At 36.3% G+C, this 22,424-nt stretch overlaps 1 protein-coding gene across 1 annotated transcript in view; it reads right to left on the bottom strand.

The window, feature by feature from the left end:
* Positions 1-22,424, bottom strand: part of EPHA6 (EPH receptor A6) — an 833,569-nt gene that overhangs the window by 120,684 nt on the left and 690,461 nt on the right. Inside the window, exon 13 of the mRNA XM_064580423.1 lies at positions 5,460-5,521. Within this exon, the coding sequence (XP_064436493.1) occupies positions 5,460-5,521 (62 nt within the window). The remainder of the gene's footprint in view (positions 1-5,459; positions 5,522-22,424) is intronic.

Raw genomic sequence — 22,424 nt, 5'->3', positions numbered from 1 at the left:
ACCAGCTCCCTAGATTCCTCGCCATTTAATAATCCTCTCTCGCAACCTGGAATGATCTGGCTCTAACAAACCACTGCCCATATCCTAGTGCTGGCACATCCTCCTTTCCTTCAGCTCTCCCACCCTCATCATACAACTATACTTCCTCTTTTACATAGTCACAGCTCCCAGCTGATGACGTTTCCATTCATTTCTAGCCTATCGGTCTTTTTATTTTCTTCTCTGTCTAACCTGGATTCACCAGTTGCTTACCTGCAAGATTCTTTTTCCACTACCCCAATTCACCTTTAATGCCTGTGAGTTTCTGTTGTACCTGCTCTACACACGGTAGCCTCCGTCATTGCCATTCTTATATTTGGGGGGGTCGAGTGTTCCTGCAGAAAGTCATGGATACATGCACACCACTGCCAGAACACATTCAGATTCTTCAGCATCAGCTGGATGTCAGCATTATTTTAATTATTTTACTTTCTCCAGGATGAAAGATGTGGTCTGGCAGAAGTGGAGGAAGAATACAGGTACCTAATGACAATTACTGGATTAGCAGTCCAGAAGATCCACTTCCGGACACCGAGGGTTGCATTATCGTTAAAAACCTTAGTAACAATTTTTAACTGGTTGCCCTTGCTGGGGCCCAGAGAAAAACTGTTCCTGGTCCAGAACCTGCTCTTGATGCTCCCCCCGCTTTTTTCCCTTTGATCTGATCAGTGATCAGCTACTTTTCTTTTTAACTTCGGCAATTATTCTAAACATTCACTTTAAATGAAGGTTTGTTCTCAAACTTCCAAATAAACTCTCCTCCTACTTCACATAGAAATGCAATAACATCAGGTATCATTTCTTTCAATTTAATGCTTCTCATACATCTCTCTAGATTGACAACACACAGTCCCATGAGCCTTGGAAGATGTGGAGGCCTCTACTATTCAAAGTTAATCCTTTACCAGGGTCCTTGATTTTGTATCTTCCCATCTCCTGAGATAGTTGGCCTCATCAATGTATTTTCTTTAATTCCCTATCCCCCAGTGTATAAGTTGTCTAAATTTCTTTCTATTTAAAAAATAGTCTTCATGTTTCTTTTTGTCTACTAGCATCTGATTTTTCTCTTGACTTGCTATCTCACGCACTTTTTACAAAAAAACCCAACCAAACAAACCCCAGAACCCCAATTCCTATTCATCTTTCATTCTCATTTTGCCCTATACATTCTGACTTCTGCCTGGGACCAACCCATTAAACATGCTCTTGAGATCACAGAAGACCTCATAAGTGGTAAATCCCATAGATGCTTTTCAGTCTTCATTTTTCTGACCTTCTCTGCTGCACTTGATACAGTTGCTTATTTGCTCTCGCCTGGTGTGCAGGATTCCATGTCCTCACCTCCCTCCTTGTTCCTCTTTGACCATTTATTCTTAGTCACCTTTGGAGACACCACCCTGCTGCCTCCTCAGGTTGGCATGCCATAGAGTTCCAACCTTGTTCAGCTCCTTGTCTTTCTCTAAAAGTTCTTCCTAGAAAAATATGGTTTGGCGGGCGCCTGGGTGGCTCAGTTGGTTGAGCGACTGCCTTCGGCTCAGGTCATGATCCTGGAGTCCCTGGATCAAGTCCCGCAACGGGCTCCCTGCTCGGCAGGGAGCCTGCTTCTCCCTCTGACCCTCTCCCCTCTCATGTGCTCTCTCTCTCTCATTCTCTCTCTCAAATAAATAAATAAATAAATCTTAAAAAAAAATAAAAGAAAATATGGTTTGGCTTTAATAACCACTTTTATGCTACCGGCTACCAGATCTTTAACTTCAGTCAGTATTTTTCTCCTCAGCTTCAGATTTGTATTTCTAATTGCTGTCTGGACATGTTCACTGAATGTTCTCAAATGGAATACAAGCCAAATGAAACTCAGCATCTCCCAATGACCAGCCCATCCTATTCCTACTCTGTTTCTTCAAATCAGTTTGTAGCACCACCTTCCACACATTCTTCTTGCTCCTAGGCATCCTTTTCCAATTATGTTTTGAAATATGGTTCCCTTACCCAATCTGATCTTGTTGGATTTTGTTTTTATTAATCCCCCCCTTGTTCTCTTTGTGCTTTGCAAATAATGTATCTGTATCTTTTCTCTCATATCAAAGGATTTGAGGTGGCAACAAGAGGCTGTAGCCTGAACATACACAATAATAACATCTTATACCGAAACTAGTGGTATTATATTTTTACATAACTGAATTGTGTGATTTGATAAACAAATCCACATTCAACATATATTATAAAATAAAGGAATAACTTTTTGTGGTTGGCATATGGTATCTCAAAGTTTTTAAGTATTTTAAAACTGTTTTTATTTGAATTGCTTGTTAATATTGTTATAAAAAATGCAAGTCCAAAGATTTAAGGGCAAGCAGTTGCCAGGTAAGTGCTACAAAAAGTGTTTATGAAATCCATATGCATAGTTTGAGAGAGACCATACACGGATGATGGCCAAGATTACACTTAATCCACACTTGGAAAAGTTAGGAATATTTGCCCATCAGTGAGGTCATACATTCCAGGCAGCAGAGCCGATGCTCTGCTTGCTAAGTTAGGATGCATTTTATTTTAAAATTAAAAATACACATATAGTTACATACCCACCCACATCCCTTCTGCGTGCACACGTGCACACACACACATATGTGCATGCACACACACACAAACACAGACACTTAACCACACCAGCTCTTGCCAATATATACCTGGAGGAATGTCCATAAGGATGCTGAACAGTAGACGATTTATGAATCTAGTGCAACATCACAGCCAGCCACCACCACTGACACTAGATTGTAATTTTGTACTTGGTTTTGCTACCACTCTTTCATATAAAACAGTAAACTGAAGTGATTTTCAAATATGTGGGAGACCAAGGGGAAATCTTTTCTGCTTCTAGTAAGCACAGAATGCTATTAATGAGCCACAGATTGCTTCCCTACAACGCAATGCACTTAGCCACTTCCTCTGTGCTCACAGAAGCTGCGATTATTAAATTCTAAAGCAGTAGTTTGAAAAATGACTTCGTTTTTGAGAATTTGTAGGATATATATCTTTATAAATTTTATTTCTGCTTGCCATGGGGAGCTGAGTGTCTGCTACTGACTTAAAGTTTATATAGCACTTTGAGCTTCTGGGGTTAAAGAGAGAGGATTACAAAGAAAGGTAAGAATATTAAAAAAGGGTAAGAAGGGAATATTGGGCCCTGTGGATTTTTTTTCTCATGCAATTATGTTTATTTTAATAGAAATTCTACGTGCAGACAGGACACAGGTTCACATGGGGAGATGACAGTGAGCTTCTAAAAAGAAGTAATAAGTAGTTTGATTTAAAAAAAAAAAGTGTATGAGAACATTGCTTTGAGTCAGGGGCCTGAGTTTGAATCTTCACTCTACCACTTACAATACGTCATGTATTATTCTATAAGCCTTACAATAATCGACTCAATGGATCCTCTCGACACTTATATGCAGTAGATGCTGTTAATATTCCCATTTTATAGTTAAGTGAACAGAGGCACACGCAAGTTAGTAACTTGCCCAAGACACAAGGTCGCGCCGCTGATAAAGTGACGAGCCAAGGTGAGCTAACAAATATTAAGATTCTCATAGCAGAGGTAATGGTATACCACTTATAAACATGTAGTAGGATATTTACAAATAAATATTTTATTGATAACATATTATCTTTTCTTTATAATGTCTTTTAATTAATTCAGGATTCATCAGGATAAAAAAGTATATCTGAAGCTAACAATTCTCTCCTAATTTGCTGTGGCAGGCAGTCATTCGATCCAATTTTCAGCAGCAATTTAGATTGAGTATGTGCGACATTATTTGCCATTATATTCAGCTCTAGGATATAGTTGATAAAAAAAAAAAAAAACCCAAAACATATCCCAAGCATCATTAGAGAATAAGTCTTTTTGGTATGTGTCTGATAAAAAAGAGCTTTAGAATAAACATAATGGAAGGGCCTAACTATATATGCATTTCAAGTACCATAGGTGGTCCTGATAAATTATTCTAAAATAATTTAGCACATTTACAGGAGAAATGAATACAAGCGATAAAATAACATTCTGAGAATGGCTACAGAAAAAAACCAAAAAACAAATAGTTCGTGTCCCCAAATACCTATGAATTTCATTTTGCCTTAAAGAGCATACTTGGTTGAGAGTCTGCATTGTGCGAGGAATATTGCTCTGTAATAACTGGACGATTTTGCTGAATTCAGCTTCTGGCATTGAATCTGGACATCAAGTCCAGTCGCAGGGTAAACATATCATCACTGCTAATATTGAGAGAGGTTGGAAGAAGAGGGCATGAACTCAAGAAAAATAAATGAAAATGAGATAAAAAAAGAAAGGTGAATGCAGAACCTGATCAAGTAACATAGAACAAAAAATAAAGTGAAGAAAGAATGCTCAAGACCATTTTTATCACATGAAAAGGAAGATAAAAAATAGTGTAACACTGATGTATTATATGTTGGCTAACTGAATAAAATAAAACAATTAAAAAAATAGTGTAACACATTCCAAATAGCAAAAGTCCAGGGATAAGTAAGAAAAATGGCCATGTCTCTGTAGATAGATAAATATTTAAGAATATAGTGACTTCAAATATGTGACCCCTGCTGGGGATGAAAAATATTTATTGTAGTGATTATTTTTTATATTTCTGGTTTTTATTATCAATGAATACTTTTGTAACATATGATAACTTTTTAAATATTAAAGACATTATAAATATATTTGAAATATAACTTCATGGTACCTTCTCAGCTCTGTCAATCTCTTCTACTATATAACACAAGTGATTTTTGTACACACCATACCCTCAAGGATAAGTCACTTTAGTCTATGTGCTGCCGAAGCGAGCACTTGGATAAGTCACTTTACAAAGAGTGCTTTAAAAATTTTTGTTCTGAAACAGATCTCTGCTAGAGTTTTGTCATATTTCTTTTCTTTCCTGAAAGTCAGGCAAATTAATTTAAGAGGGATAAAACCAGTTTTCTGATATGAACTTGAGTCATTATTGGTAAATACACATCAATTTAAGGGGGTCAGCAGTATAGATCATGCATAAAACATCATACTGAATAGTTAAATGTGATAAAAGCAAAATGAATGTTTATGTGAGGCAACTGGGTTTCATTTACTCTCTTTATAACATCATTTGAAATATATATATATATATATATATGGCATATGAATTTATAGGAGAAATCAATTATATTATTATGTGTATATACTCCTCCCGTTAGTAACACACTAACGTATCACAGTTTCAGAGAAATGTACCCTAGAGAAAATGCTGCTATTCTTCATGGAAAAATCCATGAATAACATTATGCAAAAATTAATTTATGATAAATGATTTAAATCTAGAACTCGGAATAGCTTATTCAAATGCCATCAGAAAAGAACACCTCACCCGCAAAAAGGAGTCTAGGGATCCATTCTCCATATATTCCACCACAATCATTACTGGTCTGCCTGCAAAAAGAGCAAGGGAACACACAAGGATTAGAGCAATTACAGAAAGATGTGCTGCAGTTAGAGATCTCCAGCTGTGGCAGCTAAATTATTTGTATTTTATTAATAGGAACTTCATTTTCCAACATGCTTCTACAAAAGTCTTAATATTATACATAGGCATCTCTCCATTTTTTATAGCATTATTTCTGTTGAGTTCATAAAAAGAACACGAATTACAAAGGAATTAAGAATTTCCTTTTCTAAAGCCCTGCCATCGGTTATTTAGATTATGTTCTCTTTGTCCTGAGCTTTTCCTTAAAAGACCGGCGACAAGCACAAGTGAGGCTTCACGTAGTTACCGAGGCTGCTCTGGCAGTTGTGGTAACTTCTAGAAACGTTAGACCGGGCATTTCTGAAATATTCCTAAGGCAAAGCAGAGAGGAGAAATTTATAAATTCTCTTTAAGAAATTATAAAGCATCAGTCATAGTCTGCTTTTAAGGGCTTCTAAGTGGAAAAATGTCAGCAGATTGATGAATGCCACAAAGTTGGTGGGCTCTGCAATAGTTCCTGATCATATCTTTATTGGACATAGATTAGATCAACATAACAATGATGACAGTACATGAAAAATAAGTAACTCTGACTTTATAGTCTAGTAAGAAGCTAAAATCCGAAACTGAACATCATTTATTTCTTCTTTATCATATCTATTGGCAACTGTTACAGTTCCCAATACCTCTATTAGGTAGAATATTTGACATAAATAACTTAGATTTGTTTCAAAGAAAAGAATCTATTTGTTCTGCCAAATTGCTCAAGTTTAAAAGATAAACTCATTTCAGATGAAGGGAAAATGATATTTACCTGAAATAAACATGTATGACACATTTACTTTTTACTTCTGTATTTCTTGCTTCTCATTGAAATTTTTAGCAATTGAATCTGCACTGTGCACAGACGTTTTCCCTCATGAGTACAAAAAAAATCTGGAAAGAAATTATGTGTACCAATGATGGAAATATTAGATCTCATCTTGTAATTCATGTCCCTTTTATGAACTCAAAGCCTTATGGGTTAAAAAGGCTGACTGTAACAAATTAGTACAATGTCTGCAAAGGCTAGATTTTATATTTGAATCTATATTTTAAAGAAAGATGTGCTAAAGGTTAAATGTAGTAACAAAACTCCCAATTTATCATGCATAGTACCAGAATCCAAAGAAATTTTCCATTTTGGTGGATTTCCATAATGTTCCTCAAAGTCATTAATTTCACCCAAATATAGATACAGAACTTTATCAGAAAATCCTGAGGTCAAATGAAGTGTCCACACTCTTGTAGCGAGGATCTAGAAGATCCAGGTTTTAAATCTGACGGTTTGTCATGAAATCTTTTATTTGACTATTGGTTTTAGAGAGCTTGGAGATAGGAGCCTGATGGATGCAAACACTTGGTTAGCAAGATAGGGAAAATAAAAAATCATTTTTTATACTTAAATATGAAAGTTCTGAGACCAGTATTCCAGTTTCAATGATAATGGATCATGGAAGTTAAGGGGAAACACTGGGTTACTACAGAGGCTGCCTGGGTTCACCTGCCCAGAGTCACATCATTTTAACCTACCTTGGCCATTGCTGCCAGAGAAACATGTTTAGTTTAATAAAATATATACTCTCCCTAAGAATGTCAGTCTTGATACAATAAAAAAACTTGCAAGCACTTCCCTTGTATTGATACAAATTATTATTAGCCCTATTACACAGATACAGAAATTGGAGGATAGAAAATTACTTGCCCAGAGTCAAGCAGCTGGTAAGGCAGAGTGTCTCAGAACTTAAGCTCTTAACTTTTATGCCATAGGTGCCTCTCAGACATAATTTATAGATCAAAGCTGTAAGGTTCATCCTCCCATGCTGGACCTCATCTCTCCTAACTAGCCCTACTGTCTCCTGTTCCATTAGCTGTCATTATCATCTATACTGGTTCAATCCTCTGCTTTTCCTTTTGGTATTCCCCTGCCAGGATAATCTACCGATTTGCTTCTCTCCCTAATCTCATCCCACACCTTCCCAGAATTTATATACTGCACCTCTTCCTTGAAAGTCCCCATGGTGATATTTCCTATAGTGGCATTCCCATCACATCTACTGTCTGCATTATGAAATGTTGTGCCTGGTTCTATGTTAGGTTGTTTTTCTCTCTTAACTTCCCATAGATGCTATGTATCCCCATTCACTAAGTTTCTCAAAGCCATGTCCCATAAACCTGAGCAGAGTAGTTGCTTTATAGTGACGAGATGATTTTTCTCAATGATTTTCCTAATTCCTCAAAGGGTAACACTGAAGTATTTGAGCAAGATCCTAATCTATGTGAATACCAAGTACTTTGAAATAGGTTCTATCTATAACTCCTTGGGAGATACTTTAGGCAATCTTGAAATTCATCAGTGATAAGTTTCATCTTCTCATTAAGGATAATAAAGAGTCAAATGAAGACTCCCCCAGTTTCTTGTGAATTAGAAGTTTCACACCTGAGCTCTGCATCTTTTGTATTTTGTGCAGTCACATCAATTTAGAGCTGCTATTATTAAACTAAGGGGCTGTTTTATTAGAATACTGCTGGCATCTAACCTGTAATTTGTTTCCTAGTGATTTTCTATAGGGAGGTTAGCTACACTGTGAAGATTACAAGCAACCTTACAGTCTATGATCATATTTTATAATCAACAAAATAGATAAGTATAAGGGAAATTATGACAGGATGGTATTCAAATATGTGGCTAGGTGACAGAAGTCTATTGGTAAACAGTGCTTTGTCTTATTTTCAAGTATGTAAAAATTACATAATACATTATTGCTCTTGGAAAATATATTTGGAGGTGATTAATTCTTTTTATATTTTCAAGATATTTCAGCTTTTTTCACCTTTTTTTTTTTTTACAATTTTAGCCAGTTTCCCAAAGACCTCATGTCACAGAATTAACTTAGTATGTGCACTGTACTGAAGTCAGAGGACAAACTCCAAGATTCTTGAATGTTAGTCAAGCCTCAAAATCCCTAGACCTTTTTTAGAAGCCTCATCAGTTTGCTTTAAGAGATTTTGAAAACCACTTCTACAAATCACACAAAAAGTGAATTTCTTTCATTTTCCTTCAAAAATAGCCCAGAAATGGTTATGTATATCTTAAACTGCACTGGAATCAAAACCTTGGAAGAAATCACTTATTTATATCCTGAACACAATGAATCACAAAATCCCAGATCATCTTTTTCCTGTTAGAGAGAAAAAATATTTTCTTTAATTGGGACTTCAATGGACTATTGACTAATGCTTTTTTTTTTTTTTTTTCCTTCCAAATCTGCAGTTGCCCAATACTTAAGATGATTTTGATATGGGTGGTGTTGAGAAATCACATGATGGTAAGAGTATATTTTTCTTGTGTTGTTAAAGAAAACAGAAGAAAAGCATTCTTCAAATGTTCTAAGGAAACTTGGAGAAAATATTTTGTGAGTGAAATAGCGTTTTTGTTTGTTTGTTTGCCTCAAGAAGGTCTGTGAAAGAAGGGGATTACAGAAATTTAATATTTTCATAAAAGTAATGAGTTTTTGCTGGATATAGTATTTTGTATCGGCTTGGCCATTTCTAATATGCTGTCAGTAATATTAAAAATCTAAACAAATCTCAATGACCTCCAAACTCTGTTACAGATTTAAATCAATTCTAGCTTATTTAACATTATATCATGTCTATATTTTCTCTACCATGTAATAAAATTTGTGGTGATAACTTGGATTGACAGTTAGGTTGCTTGTTTTTTTTCCCCCAATTGCAATTCCAGATATTTGGAGCCAGTTATTTTTAACCTATTTCTACGTCCCCCATTTCTGCTGTAGAGATAGTGAATTACAGTTATAATCTCAAATGGATTTGAGAATAAATAATTTTCTTATCCCTCTAAGGCATTCAAAAATATGGATGCCATAAATTTGAACAAAGTTATAATATATTTTCATTCACAAGATAGGTACTAAAACTGGGGAATGATTTTCCCTTAGACTGTTGCCTGGTCATTATCAGATTGTGTCCCAAACGAATCTTATGCTCAAGTGAATTCAAATCAAGTCTTTTAACATTTCCTCTGAACTCTCTTTCCCTCCTATATTCCTGTTGGGATTAAAACATCCCTATCTGGAGGAGGAGCAAGGTGGCAGAGTAGTAGGAGACCTAAATTTCATCTGGTCCCAGGAATTCGGCTAGATAGGGATCAAACCATTTTGAACACCTACGAACTCAACAGGAGATTGAAGAAAAGAATAGCAGCAACTCTCTGAACAGAAAAGCGACCACTTTCTGGAAGAGTCATATTCTATCCCTTCATAGTAGTTAACCTTATTTTTGGTATATATATATAAGTTGTTCTCTCTTTAAAATTTTGGGATACAGTTTCTTCTAACAGACCAAAATATACCCTAAATCTCTAGTGTATGGCTTTGTTCTAGTCTCTTGCCTGATTACATTATCTCCTTTTTTTTTTTTAAATTTCTCTTCTTTCTTTTTTCAACCAACTTCTTATCAATTCCTTTTATAAAATCTTTTATAATTTTCATCTTTACAGTCATATTCCATCCCTTCATAGTATTTACCCTTATTTTTGTACATATATAAGTTTTTCTTTCTTTAAAATTTTGGGAGGCAGTTTCTTCCAACAGACCAAAATACGCCCAAAATCTAGTCTGTGGCACTAATCTATTCACCAGCCTGATCATATTCTTTTTTTTGGTCTTTTTCTTTTTTTTTTCTTTCCCTTTCTTTTCCCACAGTTTTGGTCTCTTCTGATTTGTTTAGTGTATATTTTTGGGGGGTTGTTATTATGCTGTTAGCATTTTGTTCTCTCATTCAACTATTCTCCTCTGGACAAAATGACAAGACGGAAAAACTCACCTCAAAAAAAAGAACGAGAGGCAGTACTGACTGCCAGGGACCTAATCAATACGGACATTAGTAAGATGTCAGAACTAGAGTTCAGAATGATGATTATAAAGATACTGGCTGGGCTTGAAAAAACCATGGAAGATACTAGAGAAACCCTTTCTGGAGAAATAAAAGAACTAAAATCTAACCAAGTCGAAATCAAAAAAGCTATTAATGAGATGCAATCAAAAATGGAGGCTCTAACTGCTAGGATAAATGAGGCAGAAGAGAGAATTAGTGATATAGAAGACCAAATGATGGAGAATAAAGAAGCTGAGAAAAAGAGAGATAAACAACTACTGCATCACGAGGGCAGAATTCGAGAGATAAGTGATACCATAAGATGAAACAATATTAGAATAATTGGGATCCCAGAAGAAGAAAGAGAGAGAGGGGCAGAAGGTATATTGGAGCAAATTATAGCAGAGAATGTCCTTAATTTGGGGAAGGAAACAGGCATCAAAATCCAGGAGGCACAGAGAACACCCCTCAAAATCAATAAAAATAGATCAACACCCCGACATCTAATAGTAAAACTTCGAGTCTCAGAGACAAAGAGAAATACCTGAAAGCAGCTCGGGACAAGAGGTCTGTAACCTACAATGGCAGATACATCAGATTGGTAAGAGACCTATCCACAGAGACCTGGCAGGCCAGAAAGGACTGGCATGATACATTCAGAGCACTAAATGAGAAAAATATGCAGCCAAGAATACTATATCCAGCTAGGCTGTCATTGAAAATAGAAGGAGAGATTAAAAAGCTTCCAGGACAAACAAAACCTAGAATTTGCAAACATGAAACCAGCCCTACAAGAAATCTTGAAAGGGGTCCTCTAAGCAAAGAGAGAACCTAAAAGTAACATAGGCCAGAAAGGAACACAGACAATATACAGTAACAATCACCTTATAGGCAATACAATGGCACAAAATTCATATCTTTCAATAGTTACCCTGAATGTAAATGGGCTAAATGCCCCAATCAAAAGATAGAGGGTATCAGGTTGGGGATAAAAAAACAAGAACCATGTATATGCTGTCTGCAAGAGACTCATTTTAGACCCAAAGACACGTCCAGATTGAAAGTGAGGTCGTGGAAAACCATTTACGATGCTAATGGACACCAAAAGAAAGCTGGGGTGACAATCCTTATATCAGACAAATTAGATTTTAAATCAAAGACTATAATAAGAGATGGGGAAGGACACTATATCATACTTAAAGGGTCTATCCAACAAGAAGATCTAACAATTGTAAATAGTTATGCCCCTAACATGGGAGCAGCCAATTATATAAGCCAATTAATAACAAAAAAACACATCAACAACAATACAATAATATTAGGGGACTTTAACACCCCCCTCACCTAAATGGACAGATCATCTAAGCAAAAGATCAACAAGGAAATAAAGACTTTAAATGAGACACTGGACCAAATGGACTTCACAGATATATTCAGAACATTCCATCCCAAAGCAACAGAATACACATTCTTCTCTAGTGCCCATGGGACATTCTCCAGAATAGATCACATCCTAGGTCACAAATCAGGTCTCAACTGGTACCAAAAGATTAGGATCTTTCCCTGCATATTTTCAGACCACAGTGCTTTGAAACTAGAACTCAATCACAAGAGGAAAGTCAGAAAGAACTCAAATACATGGAGGCTAAAGAGTATCCTACTGAAGAATGAATGGGTTAACCAGGAAATTAAAGAAGAATTAAAAAAATTCATGGAAACAAATAAAAATGAAAGCACAATTGTTCAAAATCTCTGGGATGCAGCAAAGGTGGTCCTAAGAGGAAAGTATATAGCAATACAAGCCTTTCTCAAGAAATAAGAATGGTCTCAAATACACAACCTAACCCTACACCTAAAGGAGCTGGAGAAAGAACAGCAAATAAAGCCTAAACCCAGCAGGAAAAGAGAAATTATAAAGATCAGAGCAGAAATCAATGAAATAGAAACCAAAAGAACAATAGAACAGATCAACGGAACTAGGAGCTGGTTCTTTGAAAGAATTAGTAAGATTGATAAATCCCTGGCCAGACTTATCAAAAAGAAAAATGACCCAAATAAATAAAATCATGAATGAAAGAGGAGAAATCAACTAACACCAAAGAAATACAAACAATTATAAGAACATATTATGAGCAACTATATTACTACAAATTAGATAATCTGGAAGAAATGGATGCATTCCTAGAGATGTATAAACTACCAAAACTGAACCAGGAAGAAATAGAAAACCTGAACAGACCTATAACCACTAGAGAAACCCTTTCTGGAGAAATAAAAGAACTAAAATCTAACCAAGTCGCTTTCCACTAAGGAAATTGAAGCAGTAATCAAAAATCTCCCAAGAAACAAGAGCCCAGGGCCAGATGGCTTCCCAGGGGAATTCTACCAAACATTTAAAGAAGAATTAATACCTATTCTTCTGAAACTGTTCCAAAAAGTAGAAATGGAAGGAAAACTTCCAACCTCATTTTATGAGGCCAGCATACCTTGATCCCAAAATCAGACAAAGACCCCATCAAAAAGGAGAATTACAGACCAATATCCCTGATGAACATGGATGCAAAAATTCTCACCAAAATACTAGCCAATAGGATCCAACAGTACATTAAAAGGATTATTCACCATGACCAAGTGGGGTTTATATCTGGATGCAAGATTGGTTCAACATCCGCAAATCAATCAATGTGACACAATACATTAATAAAAGAAAGAACAAGAACCATATGATCCTCTCAATAGATGCAGAAAAATCATTTGACAAAGTACAGCATCCTTTCTTGATTAAAACTCTTCAGAGTGTAGGGATAGAGGGTACATACCTCAATATCATAAAAGCCATTTATGAAAAACCCACAGAGACAATCATTCTCAATGGGGAAAAACTGAGAGCTTTCCCCCTAAGGTCAGGAATACAGCAGGGATGTCCACTATCACCACTGCTATTCAACATATTACTGGAAGTCCTAGCCACAGCAATCAGACAACAAAAAGAAATAAAAAGGCATCTGACTCAGCAAAGAAGAAGTCAAACTGTCACTCTTTGCAGATGATATGATACTTTATGTGGGAAAACCCAAAAGACCCCACCCCCAAACTTCTAGAACTCATACAGGAATTCAGTAAAGTGGCAGGATATAAAATCAATGCACAGAAACCAATTGCATTTCTATATACCAACAACAAGACAGAAGGAAAATTAAGGAGTCAATCCCATTTACAATTGCACCCAAGACCATAAGATACCTAGGAATAAATCTAACCAAAGAGGCAAAGATTCTGTACTCAGAAAACTATAAAATACTCATGAAAGAAATTAAGGAAGACACAAAGAAATGGAAAAACGTTCCATGCTCATGGATTGGAAGAACAAATATTGTGAAGATGTCAATGCTACCTAGAACAATCTACACATTTAATGCAATCCCTATCAAAATACCATCTACTTTTTTCAAAGAAATGGAACAAATAATCCTAAAATTTGTAATGGAACCAGAAAAGACCCCGCATAGCCAGAGGAATGTTGAAAAAGAAAAGCAAAGCTGGTGGCATCACAATTCTGGACTTCAAGCTCCATTACAAAGCCATAATCATCAAGACAGTATGGTACTGGCACAAAAACAGACACATAGATCAGTGGAACAGAATAGAGAGCCCAGAAATGGAACCTCAACTCTATGGTCAACTAATCTTCGACAAAGCAGGAAAGAATGTCCAATGGAAAAAAGACAGTCTCTTCAACAAATGGTGTTGGGAAAATTGGACAGCCACATGCAGAAGAATGAAACTGGACCACTTCCTTACACCACACACAAAAATAGACTCAAAATGGTTGAAAGACCTAAATGTGAGACAGGAGTCCATCAAAATCCCAAAGGAGAGCACAGGCAGCAACCTCTTTGATCTCAGCTACAGCAACTTCTTCCTAGAAACATTGCCAAAGGCAAGGGAAGCAAGGGCAAAAATGAACTATTGGGACTTCATCAAAATAAAAAGCTTTTGCACATTAAAAGAAACAGTCAACAAAACCAAAAGACAACCGACAGAATGGGAGAAGATATTTGCAGACATATCAGATAAAGGGTTAGTATCCAAAATCTATAAAGAACTTAACAAACTCAACACCCAAAGAATAAATGATCCAATCAAGAAATGGGCAGAAGACATGAACAGACATTTTTGCAAAGAAGACATCCAAATGGCCAACAGACACATGAAAAAGTGCTCAACAACGCTCGGCATCAGGGAAATCCAAATCAAAACCTCAATGAGATACCACCTCACACCAGTCAGAATGGCTAAAATTAACAAGTCAGGAAACAACAGATGTTGGCAAGGATGCAGAGAAAGGGGAATCCTCCTACTCTGTTGGTGGGAATGCAAGCTGGTGCAGCCACTCTGGAAAACAGTATGGAGGTCCTCAAAATTTGAAAATAGAGCTACTGTATGACCCAACAATTGCACTATTGGATATTTACCCCAAAGATACAAATGTAGGGATCCGAAGGGGTACATGCACCCCGATGTTTATAGCAGCAATGTCCACAATAGCCAAACTGTGGAAAGAGCCAAGATGTCCATCAACAGAAGAATGGATAAAGAAGAAGTGGTATATATATATAATGAAATATTAGGCAACTATCAAAAAAACCGAAATCTTGCCATTTTCAACAACGTGGATGGAACTGGAGGGTATTATGGTGAGTGAAATAAGTCAATCAGAGAAAGACATGTATCATATGATCTCACTGATAAGAGGAATTCTGAATCTCAGGAAACAAACTGAGGGTTGCTGGAGTGGTGAGGGGTGGGAGGGATGGTGTGGCTGGGTGATCATCATTGGGGAGGGTGTGTGCTATGGTGAGCGCTGTGAATTGTGTAAGACTGATGAATCACAGACCTGTACCCCTGAAACAAATAATACATTATATGTTAAAAAAAAAAGAGAGAGAGAGAGAAGATAGTAGGAAGGGAAAAATGAAGGGGGGAAATTGGAGGGGGAGACGAACCATGAGAGACTGTGGACTCTGAGAAACAGACTGAGGGTTCTAGAGGGGAGGGCATGGGGGGATGGGTTAGCCTGGTGATGGGTATTAAAGAAGGCACGTATTGAATGGAGCACTGGTTGTCATACACAAACAATGAATCATGGAATACTACATCAAAAATGAATGATATAATGTATGGTGATTAACATATAATAAAATAAAATTAATAAAAAATTCATTATCTATCTAGTTACCCAGGTTTGAAATCCTACTGTAATATTGGACTTCTCACTTTATCAAGCCCCTGTTAGTCTGTAAGTTATTCAGTTGTGCTAATTCTATATAAAATTATTGCTGCCCATATTCTGCCTTTGTTTTCTCTTGCTTCACTTATTACAAAAATTCGTTATTAGTTATACTTGCTAATGCTTATATAACCATTATTACAAACATTTAATGATGCATCAAACATTTTTTTTAAAAATTTTATTTATTTGAGAGAGAGAGAATGAGAGACAGAGAGCATGAGAGAGAGGAGGGTCAGAGGGAGAAGCAGACTCCTTGCTGAGCGGGAAGCCCGATGTGGGACTCGATCCCGGGACTGCAGGATCATGACCTGAGCCGAAGGCAGTCACTTAACCAACTGAGCCACCCAGGCGCCCCACATCAAACATTTTTTTTAATGCCTATTGTATATCAAGTACTCCTCTGATTTCCAAAGAGTCATCCTCAATCAGGGGTGCCTGGGTAGCTCAGTTGGTTAAGTGTCTGACTCTTGATTTTGGCTCAGGTCATGATCTCAGGGTCATGAGATTGAACCCTGCATCAGGCCCCGTGCTCAGTGTGGAATCTGCTTAAGATTCTCTTCCTCTCCTTCTCCCTCTACCCCTCCGCCCTCACATATGTGAGTGTGCTTTCTCTTTCTCTCTCTCTAAAACAAAACAAAACAAAACAAATCAAAACAAAACAAAACAAAACAAAACAAATCCTCAATCAATACAAGACCCTTGCTTTCATGGAGTGTATAGCGGAAAGGAGAACGGAAATAGGTAAACGGTCAATTACTATAAAGGGCTAATGCCTCATCTCCTCCTTTAAAAACCTGTTTTACTTATTGTTTTGATTGCTGCAGGATTAAAGTCTAAACTGCTTGGCAATAAATTCCTTCACAGTCTCTCCTCTGCCTTTGTTCTCGTGTCATTTTTACCTCCCCTAAGTCCCCTACTTCCTGTTTTTCAAATTCTCTAGGGGACTCATCATTCTGGAAGTATGACTTTACTTGTATCTCCCTCTCTTTCCTGGAAGACTGCCTTCTCACTGTAAAATCATATACTTAAAAAGGAAAAAGTAGGGTTTAAATACTGTCCCCATTGTCAATTCTATGAATCACTTTCCCTTTTAGGAAGACCTGGTTATTTGCTTTCTTCTCCCTTTACATCTTAATCAAAGGATTGTATGACACATTTATGGTATGGTATTGGTGTTTACTATGGACATGTCTGCCTCCCACTCTAAAATGCCCAGGAGGTCAGGAATTGTGCCTAGTTCTTCCCAGCAAATTTACTGTTGAGCACAGAACTAGGCACAGGATAGGTACAAAATTTCATTTTTTTGAATGGAATGCCAGAAGGAATACACATATAAAGATGTTCTCTATGACTAATTCTAGACCAAGAGTTACTGAAATAACAGAATGGCAAATCAATAAATCCTAAATTCTTTGCCTTGTACAATATATGGATTTGAAGACAAAGAAAACTTCAAATTTTAGCCCTGCTGCCTATTAACTACATGATCTTGGGCAAGTTATTTTCGCTCTCTCAGTTTTTGCATTTATAAAATGAGGATAATATTACCAACTACATATGGGTTTCAAAGAATTAGATGAGAAAATGTATAGTTAGCACAGTGTCTGGCAATCGTTGGCACTTAAAAATGTTTTTGTGCACAATTATCTGCTTCCTCCTTATATTTGTCCATCATGTAGCAAAAAATAGTTTTATAAAAATGGATCATTTCCATATTTTATTGTAGTTTAGTATTGACATGAAAATTCTTTTATATCCTATGGCAAAGTAAAAATGACCACTAGTTACACATTTTATTTAATATAGTAAATTCCCAATTTTAGCACTGAAATTCTCATGTCTCAGGCAAATTTGGATGGTTGGTTACCGTATCCTTTGTGTGCTCAGCACAGTGCAATTAGAAGTTGTGGGATTAGAGTCGGATAATGTGATATTGGAGACTTTTCCACTTTGGACAAATGACCGTTCATAACTCACTTATGTTACTGCCTGTCTCCTTATACCTATGCATTTGTATATTTGTATATTACATATTATTATATAATAACACTTTCTCCATTGTGTGATATGTGAGATTAAATGAAATATGTTTAAAACACAGAGAATAGTACATTATATTAAATACTGAATCACCCAATAACAGCTTAGAGAATGAATGGATAAATGCAAATATCACATCTTACCTTACTGGCTAGATGTTGAATCCTAAACTAAGAAGTGGCTTTCCGAGTTAAAAAGATTCATAACTGAAATGCCTACAGTCAGTATATTTAGGAGCTTCCTTGATGGCCTCAAAAGTCCATTTAAATCCTATGCACCTGATTTCACTCATATTTGGAACATAAGGAATAGTGAGGAGGACCACAGGGAAGGGAGGGAAAATTGGGAAGAAATCAGAGAGGTAGACAAACCATGAGAGGCTCTGGACTCTGGGAAACAAACTGAGGGTTGTGGAGGGGGTTGGGGGGATGGGGTAACTGGGTGATAGGTATTAAGGAGGGCACATGTTGAGATGGGCACTGGGTATTATATACAACTAATGAATCATTGAACACTACATCAAAAACTAATGATGTACTATATGCTGGCTAACTGAACATAATTAAAAAAATCCTATACACCTGAAATCGACAGGTTTGAAGTTGCTTTAAAGAACAAGATGGTTTCTCCTAGAGTAGAGTTACATAATCAAAATGGGTATTTTCTTATTTTAAATGACATCCTATAACATATAGTTTCTTGGGAATAACTAGTGTAAGAAATAGATTCTAATTCCTATCTAACAAGCTATTCTGCATCTTCTGTACTCTACATATTTGTACCTATAACAATATGTTTCATGGTTAATTTGGAATTGATTTTTTAAAAATATATTTTTAAGGATTTTATTTATTTATTAGAGAGAGAAAGAGAGTGCATGCACAAGCAGGGATGGTGGGAGAGGGAGAAGCAGGTTCCCCACTGAGCAGGGAGCCCAACCTGGGGCTCAATCCCAGGACCCTGGGATCATGACCTGAGCTGAGGGCAGACGCTTAACTGACTGAGCCACCCAGGCACCCCTGGAATTGATTTTAACTTTAAAGCTATTTGAAACTCCTGAATCTCTATGATAACTATGTTGATTTGGTTCTATGCTTTGTCTTAATTTATTTATTTTGTTTTTTAAATTTAGATGTGATCCAAATGTCCTAAGCGAAATGCTGAAGAATAAATTATTTTATCCAATGACAAAAACAGCTGAGCAGAAATTAAAAGGAGGGATTGCATTTCTGAAAACTGTGGCATTTCTTAATCTAGATTTGTTTCAGAGTAAATGAAAGGTGTGAGGCTAAAGAAATGAAACAATTTTCCTGCCAGTTCCAGAGAGCAGTGGCATACCATCTGCATCAATTAACTTCAGTAATATTCAGTACTATCCTTTCTACTGAAAATTACCATATGGGCAAAAAGACTTCTCCTTAATTAGAAGTGTCTTGTTGACAATGAAAGTTACTGCCAAAGATGTCTAATGTTAGATTTTGTTTCCACTACAAGACAGTAACCATATTGCAAAATTTTAATAACATATGCATTTTTTTTAAAGATTTTATTTATTTATTTGAGACAGAGAGAATGAGAGAGAGCACACGAGAGGGGGGAGGGCCAGAGGGAGAAGCAGACTCCCTGCCGAGCAGGGAGCCCGATGCGGGACTCGATCCAGGGACTCGATCCAGGGACTCCAGGATCATGACCTGAGCCGAAGGCAGTCGCTTAACCAACTGAGCCACCCAGGCGCCCCTAACGTATGCATTTTTAAGAATGGCTTTCTTGATGTTGTACTGCATCCATATTTACAAAAGTATTATAATGACAATGATCAAATTAAAAGTATATGTTTTGAAATTATCTGATTCAGGACTTTGCTTTCAACCATTGTGAAAGAAATGATTATACAATATTCAATTGATTATTTCATATATAACTGATTATTGTATGATCAATTATTTAATTACCATTAGGTAGCAATGAACGAAATGCATTAGACAATTCTCATAACTTGAAATACTGTGTAATATATAAGTTAAAAACCAAATTAAAACAGGGGTGCCTGGGTAGCTCAGTTGGTTAAGCGTCTGACTCTTGATTTTGATTCAGGTTATGATCTCATGGGTCATCAGATCGAGCCCTGTGTCAGGCTCCATGCTCAGCGGGAAGACTGCTTGAAGATTCTCTTCTCCCTCTGCCCCTCCCTCCATTCTCTCTCTCTAAAATAAATAAACAAATCTTTAAAAAAATTAAACCATGCATCAAATAAATAATTTTATCCTGTCTTTGTTTTATTTTCTGTGAAAACCTTTTTGTGTAGACAATTTAACAATAGATGATACTACATCTAAATCAGCACATATGTAATGACTAACTTTAAAAAATAAATTTTTCAATATGCCAGGGACTGTTCTAAGAGTTTTACATGTGTTAACTCATTTAATCCTCATACCAACCCTTGTGGTGGGTTTAATTACTAGTTCAGTTTAACAGCTCAGATTACAGATGCACTGAGAGTTTAAGTAACTTGTCCAAGGATGCACAGTGAGCACAAGCAAAGGTTTGAATCCAGGAGATCTGGCTCCAGAGTCTGGGTGCATAACCATCTTCTTATACCCCAAATGATACTTGGGTCTCCATTAGTAATTTGGAGACATAAAGCATTACTCTAAGTGTCTGTGCCTCATCTTAGAAACACATTCTGTAAAGTTATTATGGACTGGACACTGCGTTGCTCCCAAAGATGTTTTGTCCTTCAGAAGTTCTATGATTTTAAAGCCTTGTAAATAGGAAATACATGCAAGGACACTTGCTGGTAAAACCTTTAGATTTTGCTTTCTCCATTCTCACACATCAATTTATGATAATGATTCTGAGGTTCTTTTACAAAGAAATGTTTTAAGAGAGACTCTTGAAGCTTTTGAGAGGAGGTATCATATTTTCCAGTAGCGTTTCAAATGTTATGCTTTATTTCTGGCTTCAGAAGTGTCTTATTGTTACATAATTAATCCAATATTCAGTTTTTTGGTCTTTTGTATCATTCACTAATCAAAAGAAAATCAACACAAAATTTAAAAATAAAGCAAATGTCTAGAGAGGATATACTTAATACCAATTACATAGGTTATTTATGGTGAGATTTTATTATAATGGAGAAAACATTTGCTAAATGAAGCACATCTATGATATAAATTAAACTACTAACTACTTTCCTTTTTTCCTTATAGGAAAGTTACTACTTATTTTTGAGCCTTTTCTGCAATTTTTACAAGGGGTTTAATTAAAAAAGAAAAAAAGAAAAAGTTCAGTTTTGCTAGTTACACTTCTTTAAGACCTCTGTGAATAGAACTAGGAAAAGCCAACATTGTGCCACCAGGCAATTTCTACCGTGCTTTGTCCTACAAGGCACAAGAATGAATACTGAGATGTGACATATTTTATAACAGGGTTGGTCTATTTCCACTTACTTATGTTCTTAAGTGGCCCAGCAGCCCATGAGGGCATGCACGTGGCCCTGTGGGAGAGGAAAAGGCATTTGAGCAGCTCGGTTGCTTATCATGTTTCCAGTTAAGGTGAACACACACAGACACAACAACTTCCACCAACACAAAGATTAAATACTAATTCACATGGAGACCCAGCTAATTTAGCAAGCTGGATAAAGTTTTTTAGAATTTTTCTTTGTGAAAATAAAATGATTCTGGGATGAATCTTTTGAAAGTGTTGACAGTTTCTTTGAATAGCATCAAAAATAGATAACACAATTTATAATAATAAAACATGAGGATCTCTAGGGAGTAGATACATATTCTCACATAACAATTTAAATAGCCATATAAAGTCCAGATTTTTAAGATGCAAACTTCTTCAAATGATATTAAGAAGCATTTTTGCTATCAAGAATGCATAGCTAAGGTCAAAGGCTAGAATTATTTAAAGAATCTGAAAATAGTAAAAAGTACTAGTAAAGAAGAAGTAAAAAAGAACTAGTAAAAAATTTGGTGATCATTTAAAGAGTCTTTTAATATTTTTTGTGTCCTCTGGAAGAAAAAAAATAGAAATTGTCTTTGTAAATATTCAAGCATTTTGCAGCTCTGATTTTTAAATTTTTCTTTTTTCTTTTTTTAAAGACTTTATTTATTTATTTGACAGAGAGAGAGACACGGTGAGAGAGGAAATATAAGCAGGGGGAGTGGGAGAGGGAGAAGCAGGCTTCCCGCCGAGCAGGGAGCCTGATGTGGGGCTCGGTCCCAGGACCCTGAGATCATGACCTGAGCCGAAGGCAGACGCTCAACGACTGAGCCACCCAGGTGCCCCTAAATTTTTCTTTTAAACGCACTGTCAATCTTGCACGAACCTCAGATTCTTCATTTATGGACTTCAAGGTGTCCAGAGGCCTCCTGAAATTGTATGCAAATATTTACATATATGATCATATGTCAGTTTTCTTGGTGAAAAGTCTATTATTTTTGGCCAAGAAACTAAGTATAACCCATTAGGAATCTGAGTCCATGACCTGTACTACAACATCAGGACCCCATAAGAGTCCTTAAACTCATAAATTGCAATAGATTAAAGTTTTTATAAACTGAACGTTACTTGAAAGTTGG

The sequence above is a fragment of the Mirounga angustirostris genome, unplaced genomic scaffold (assembly GCF_029215605.1).
Source record: "Mirounga angustirostris isolate CCGP_5_RB_7025 unplaced genomic scaffold, mMirAng1.0.hap1 SCAF_1, whole genome shotgun sequence".
Lineage (NCBI taxonomy): Eukaryota > Metazoa > Chordata > Mammalia > Carnivora > Phocidae > Mirounga > Mirounga angustirostris.
This window is presented reverse-complemented; position numbering and strand designations above follow the sequence as displayed.